Here is a 7534-nt window from a genome sequence, read left to right on the forward strand (position 1 = left end):
AAAGGGCAAAGGGTGGAGAGATGGAAGGTAAAGGGGTGTCAACACACTTAAAAGAGTTAAAACATACCTATTGTGTTCAAAAATAATTTTCAACCTTAATGGGCTCAAGATTTTTGCACAATACATGCATTCAATTTTAAAAATATTCATTAAACAAATATCCTTGAAATATCTAATTTGCTTGATTATGAATCAAATAGTGTCATCTCTAATATCAAAGATATAGGTGGTGTCTCGTCACTGTAAAAAAATATATAAATGATAAAATTCAAATATTTTAGAAAAACATGAATACCACAAAGAAAAAAAAGGGTTAAAGTTAATGTTTTTTTTTTCTCTTTGTAGAGAACTCATGGCTAGAACAAGCAAACTGCAAAGAGAGTGGGTCAACCAAAAGAAAATATTCAATAATCTACATAGACTTTGATTAGAACTGGACGAAGATGAGTTTTATAGAGCATAAGTGTACTTAGCAAAATTAGAAAAGAGCAAGATAAAGTAACCTTCCAAAATCTCTATTTGTTCGAGTTGTCAAGCAAATTAGTGATATACGTAAAGAGGGATTGAGGTGGGGGCAAATAGCTTTAGCATGTGTTCAAGAATCTTGTGTGAGGGCTACCTAATATAGAGTATTCAAATGACATAAATATTCTTGTTGCTCATGAACATAGAGTTACTATCATGTGGAGAGATTTTAGTAGTCTTGCAATGCTAAGATCAAAGTTTGAAAAAAATTTCATGAACCAATCTTTGCTGGAAAAAAATGAGAGATATTCTATTAGTTACTCCAACAAAGCTTCCTAAAGATAGGGTGAAGGTTCAAGATATAACACAAGATAAGAACACTAGATTAAATAAAGAGAAACTAGAATTTTTTAAAAGAAATGAAGAAGATAAATTGAAACATCAAAATTTAGCTCAATCCTACGTAGAGAGAACCATATGATCAGAAGGTTTGGGATCAAATATCAAAGTGTTTGTGATGGACCAAAGGCCTGATTTTTAGTTGCTACATATTCAGATGTACGGATGTACATCTAATGGTTAAAATTGTTTTGCAGCATTACAAAGTCTGAGCTTGATGAACAATTTCAACTCGATGTTTTCATTCTAGATTGTGCAACTTCTCAAATCCTCAATGCAAGAAAGCTCCAAAAGAACTCCTTCCATGGTTTACATATGATCTAGATACATTGAGATTGGTCATATTTTCTTATCGCTCATGGTAAGTTGCACATATATTCCATTGAGTTGATATCTCACAAAATGATTTTTGTTATTGATAGGAGACATTGGAGCCTTGTAATTATAGACATCCAAGAGAAATACGCACTCTATTCTAACTCTCTTCCTGAAACCGTCCACTCTGAAGTCAAGAAGTAAGAAATATCATTTTCCACATCTTTGAATTATAAGAGTGCTAAATTATTTTTCTCAATCATGTGAACCTTTTAAAGAAATCTATACTTCTATAATGCAGCTTAAAAAATTCAAGCTCAAAGAGGCCCTCCATGTGTCATCTCTCCTTTCTTCTCCAAGGAGCACTCCAAAATAGCAATCACTCCCATTTATAACGAGTCCCGAGACGTTGGCGATTTTCATGGCAAGAGACTATGCCTACTATCCATGTTCCTGCATGCGATATAGATTTGTGTGCGCGCTACAGGATTGGATGGGAATAGACCTGTTTTCGACCATGTTCGTGGAGTGTGCATGTGTGCAACAGTGCAAAACTGAGAGAGAGAGAGAGAGAGAGAGAGAGAGAGAGAGAGAGAGAGAGAGAGAGAGAGTTCTATTATCGTCCTCAAAGGTCAAATATGACCTATGGGACCAAATGAACATGTCACGTGGTGTGAGTGGAGGTCATAAGTGACTCTTGATGCTAAAAAATGGCTGAAGTGAGCGTCGCAAAGCTGAGCACTCAAGTAGTGTGTGGTACTCACTCTCTCGCACTTGACAAGGGCATAAGATGCAAAGTTGACGAGACTCCTCGCCAGTGCCCCAACATCCTATCTCATAGCATAGAGACTGGGAGCTAAGATGAATGGAGGAAATGGTGCAAATTGCACTCAATGGGATGGGCTCAACGATGTAGGGATGGGTTCGATTACCATGTTCAGAGAAGAAGAGAGATTTGTAGTTTGGGGCAATGTGTGTGGTGTAATGGCTGAAGCGAGAACCTCCAGATTTCTCCTAAGCCATGATACATTGGTGTTGTAAGAAGGCCTCATTAACTTGACCAAGTGACATGCATCCCATCTTCCAAACCATTTCTTGATATTAAGCATCTACCCCGAACTTAGTATTTTGATCTTGCATGTCTTTGGACCTTTTGACTTGCTTCATATGCGATTCTAGGAAGTCGATGCAAAGGGCTACGTTGTGTCTTAAGCATGTACTCCACAACCCTTTGCATGCCCAAGACCTCAATGGGAAGCGATCCGGACTCAAGAAGTAAGAGCATGTAGGGTGTTTGTGTCTTGACTTGGAGAAAGTTGGTGAGAAAACGCTTTTGGACATTCTCAAACTCTTTCTAAGTAGACTTTTCGATGCTTCCACCCCACACCTCCACTCCATAAAGAACCACCGGTGTCACCAATGTGTCAAAGAGGTACTTTTTGAGAGCCCAACACTTGATCTCTCCAGCATTGTACATGTTCTCAAATGCATAATAAGCGATGCATTGCACAATCCTTCCATTTATGATTGGATGGAGCCCCAAGGACAAGGTACTTGAAGTGATCTACCACTTCAAGATTCTCATTGTTGTATACAATGCATGGATTTTTTTCAGGGTCTTTACAAGCATAACCTTGGTTTTGGATCCATTCACAATGAGCCCGCTATGTAGGCAAAAGCGTTCCAAGACACTCATAAGCTTTTGTGCATCTTCTAAGGTATGTGCCAAGAGCGCTACATCATCGGCATAAAGCAAAAGCATGATCACCGCATTTCAGATCTTAACCTCTTCTATGCCTTCTTGTTGCATAAAAGCAAGAACCATGCATTCCAATTCATCAATGAGTAGCCCAAAGAGGGTTGGGGAAAGTGGGCATCCTTGTTTGACACCAATGGTGCTTGCAAATGTTTTTGAAATTCCATCTCCCATACGTAATCGACATATCACTTTTTGGTAGATACGAAAGATTGCATGCATAAATTCTCTCGGCACTTGAAGGCTTTGCATACGTCTCCAAAGATTTCCTCGCGGTACCATGTCAAAAGCTTTCTTAAAATCCACAAAGTAGCAATACAACTTTTCTCCTTTCAATCGAGACGCTTCCATAAGAACTCAAAGAGTGACAAGGTGATCAATAATGCTATGATGCTTTCAAAAACCTACTTGGCCAAGTGCACGTTTGCCATTCTTTTCAGTCCATTCACTTATCTTCATCTCCATGATACATCCAAATAACTTTGACATCAAAGAACCAACCATTATAGTGTGATAGTTATTCACATTGTTTACATCTCCTCCTTTGTGCAATGGTTTGATCCAATTTGCACTCCAATCATGAGGCATGCCATGCTGAGGTGTAAGGTTAAACATATCGCATATCCAATATTGTGTTTTCTTGCTTGTCCATTTAATCATTTCAGCCTTGACACCTTGAAGGTCCCGTGCCTTGTGAGTAGCAAGTTCTCAAGCGCGCGGCATACATCTTCAATGGTAAAGAAGGGAGACATAAACGGAAGGGAGCTACATCACTTCATCTTATCAACATTAGGTTGCTCATAGAGGTTCTTGCAATACATATACATATCCTCAAGAGTCAAGTCAACAAAACTCTCAATGCGCTTGCCTTTTAGATTTTGCCAAAACTTGCCACATGCATGTGCTTTCTCTTGCACTAAAAGAAGTTGTTTTTTGACTTCCCACCTTCTCCTCTTCTTTTGAACAAGTGCTTTGTATGTGTATGAACATTCCAAGTAACTTTCCTTGTTTTTGCTTGCATCCAATCTTAGCAAGTGTTTGTGGGCTTGACTACATTCCATGTCAAACCATTTCTTCTTGGTGCTCTTCTTAGACCTTTTGCAAGACATGTGCTTCATCGAAAAGCATTGAGCTCTGCATGAGCTTGTGAGCAGCAGTAGCAACTAATTTACGATGATTAGGTGCCATTCTGTGGCTCCCCTTGCATGGTGTAGGCCATCTTGGCACTCACAAGTTGAAGCAAGCAACAAAGAGCTGAAGCAGGGAAACTAAGTTTTTTGTATGCAGATGAATTGTAACATGAATGACAGGGCTAGAGCATGAAGGTGAAGAGCAATAGTGTATTAGGAACGTTCGATAGGGGGAAAGGGGAACACACCCGAGACACAAGTAGTCTGCCTCTCTACAGCTCAGGGTAAACACAACACCCCAATCCACTGGGATTCACCTTCAAAATCCTCTTTCCTGCTAGCAGACCGTCGCCTGCACACCTCTCGAGTCAATCACACTATATCAGATTACAAGCGAACCCATACACACCGCATTACACATTTTGTAGCTTCCCATGCACACCCAAAGCCTCTTTCTCTCTCTTTGCCACGAGACACCGCTTGTTCGATGGGGGGCACACTTGTCTACACACACACTACACACTGTGGACACAAGCACAAGAGCAATAGAACCGAGGGGGGGAAAGGAGAAAACATGCTTGAAAGCGGGCAATGACTTCTTTTATTACATTCCAGACAGCCAAGTACAGATAGCCCCATTAGAACAACCTCAACGAGCGCGAAAAAAATAGGCTTTAACAACCCTCGATGATGCCACCGCTATGGTGTAGTCTCCCTCCTCTCGCCTTTGATGCAGTTGCGCGCTTGCACAAGGTCCATCGAGCTTCCATCTTTCGAACCAAGAAAAAAACTCTTCCAAATTTCCCTTTCCTCAATTGCTGCAGCTGGATTCGAAGCCGTCGATTTTTTTTTCTTTTTGCTTTCCCCTCCATGCTCGAAACAAAACACCTTTTGTTTTTTTTTTCCTCCTCCTCTTTTTCTTTCTCTTTTCTTTCTTGCCTTGGACAGTGACTCCCTTTTTCTTTTTTTTTTTCAACTTTCCTTTCCCTTCCTTTCCTTCTCTTCTTTCTTTCCCTTCCTTCCCTTCTTTCTTTCCCTTCACTCCCTTTCCTGAGACAGCGTGCCCCGCCTCCTTTGGCTTCCCTCCTCCTTTTTTCTAAAAAGCCTCACCCCCTTCCCTTTCTTGAGAAGAAAAATATCCTTTTCCTCTTTTGCACTCAGGAGGCAACGACGGCGGAGTTGCTCCCTTGGAGTCCTTAAACCTTTTTTTTAAAAAAATGTCTAAATGAAGGATCCTACATACCCCCCACGTAAACATACCCATGCAAAAAAGTCTTCCCCATTATCGCTTTGTCCGCCGTCGCAAGGGTGACACCGTTTGAAATAGCCCCTAGTTGTTTATCTCCGTCGGACATGCAATCCCCGTTTTTGCTATTACCGGTCCATCGAACGAAGCCAAGAGAAATGGGCCCGCAATATTCGTACCCCCGTTGTACCCGACTTTGATGAGTTGTATTCCACTAACTGTAAACCCGATTGTTGAACCATCACTTTTGGATGCTTCCAAATAATGCACATCGCTCCCTAAACCCTAGCGAGGATAGAAAACTTCCAAGTGGCGTGCTTGGTGGGACGGCCCAACCATGCCAAAACTAGCCTTCAACAAAATCTTCATTGGCCCATAACAGAATTTCGATTGAGTATCTGCCAGTTCCCGTGAAGCCCCCGTGCAATGCACCATCCCTAGTAACCTTGGTACAACTCTGAAACTTCCAGATGGCACGTTCTCCAATATGACCCCGTGGGCACACAACCGCCCCCCTGCAACTTTTCACATGGCCGTAATCTTTCCATTCGGACTCTGATTAGCAAGCCGAAAAGTCTGGCATGCCCCACAACTTGAGCTTTACATACCTGCTTGCACATTCTAGCTCAGGACATCTGTCCCCATCTCGCGTGCCCGTTGGGGATCTGCAAGACCTTCCAAGTTCAAACTGGCACATCTTTCACACAGAAGCTCCGTTGGACGAGCCGTTTGGACGGGCCTCAAGAGCATCTTGAACCCTACATTCCAAGGCACATTCCCTACATTTTGGATACATTGGTCTTCTATCCCGATTATCTCAATTTGAAGGCCCCTTGGCCTAGAAATCCACTTTAGACATACATTTCCGTTGCCACTAGTCTGCCGAGGACTTTTCCACCTGCTTTAGCTCGCCGCCATGCACCTGCTAGCATCCATAGCACTGCTTGTCACCCTTCCTGGCACGGACTAACTTTGGCTGCACCATCATTGCCCACCCCCGAGTTGAACATTCATGTTCAACCAAAAGCATATGTACAGAACTTAAAACTTGCAATAGTTCACTGGCACTGAAGCATATGGAAAAAGACACAACCATATGTACAATATGTACAACACTGTATATCTGTTACTTTCAAATATCCTCAGGGGGGTTGCCCAACCCCCCCGGCTACAATCTGGTTCACATCAGGCACTAGACCTCTGTCAAAGTAAAGCTTGAGCTATACACCATTTACCCTGTGCCTAAGAAACCTACCATTAACTCTCACCAACTGATAGGTCCCATTCGGAAATGCCTTTTGCACCCGTCCATTTCTTCTTGAACTTATTTTGGAAGGTGAATTCCAAGTAGCTCTTGTATTTCATTACCAGGTCTCCTTCCTCTATCTTCTTGTCTGGCAGACTCTTATTGACTTTAGCCACTCGTCTTTCCCGCTGTTTCATGTAGTAGTCTGTTGCTGCTTCTCTATTCATTTGTAATACCTCAAGGCTGACAATCCTATCCTGTAAGACAGCTTGTAAAGTGGCATTGATGCGCCACATACCTTTCAAAGCACCCAGTTGTGCATGCATTGGCAGTATTGCCTCCTTGCCACAAACCAACTCAAAGGGAGTAAAGTTGGTCGCCACTTTGTAGGATGTCCTATAGGCCCATAGACACTTCTCTAGATTGATCTCCCATTTTGTCTCTTGCTTATACACATACTTTGTCAGCATCTTGATGATTTGTCCATTGGCACTCTCCACAAGACCATTGCATTGGGGATGATAAGGCGAGGAAAATCGATGCTGAATCTTTAATTTCTCTACTAATGCCTGCATAAGCTTGCTCCTGAATCCTTGGCCTCTATCAGAAATGAGTACCCATGGCACTCCAAAACGACAACAAATGTTATCAAAAACAAAGTGGGCTACAATCTGTGCATTGACCTCCTTTACAGATTTGGCCTTGACCCACCTGGTAAGGTAGTCAATCGCCACTACAATGTATTTTTTACCACTTTGCTGGCTTTGGGAGTGGACCAATGGCATCCAAGCCCCACTTCTCAAAAGCATTTTGGGCAATGATAGCGCCCTGCGGCTATCAGCCTCCTCTCACCCATAGTCTGACATTCATGGCAGGTTTTGCACCAATAGTGCACATCACGTACTATCGACGACCACCAAAAACCTGCTCTCAAGATTCGAAACAAAACCTGGTCTTTACCTTGATGCCCGCTTTCC

General features: G+C 42.2%; 1 protein-coding gene across 1 annotated transcript; it reads right to left on the reverse strand.

Moving 5' to 3' along the window:
• Positions 1-6568: 6568 nt before the first annotated feature.
• Positions 6569-7027, reverse strand: LOC147459751 (uncharacterized). Its single transcript, XM_086511628.1, has one exon. The coding sequence runs from the start codon at positions 7025-7027 to the stop codon at positions 6569-6571; it is 459 nt and encodes a 152-aa protein (XP_086367754.1).
• Between the last annotated feature and the right edge of the window lie 507 nt (positions 7028-7534).

The sequence above is a fragment of the Adiantum capillus-veneris genome, chromosome 4, assembly GCF_014529385.1.
Source record: "Adiantum capillus-veneris isolate H3 chromosome 4, ASM1452938v2, whole genome shotgun sequence".
In the NCBI taxonomy this organism is placed as follows: Eukaryota; Viridiplantae; Streptophyta; class Polypodiopsida; order Polypodiales; family Pteridaceae; genus Adiantum; species Adiantum capillus-veneris.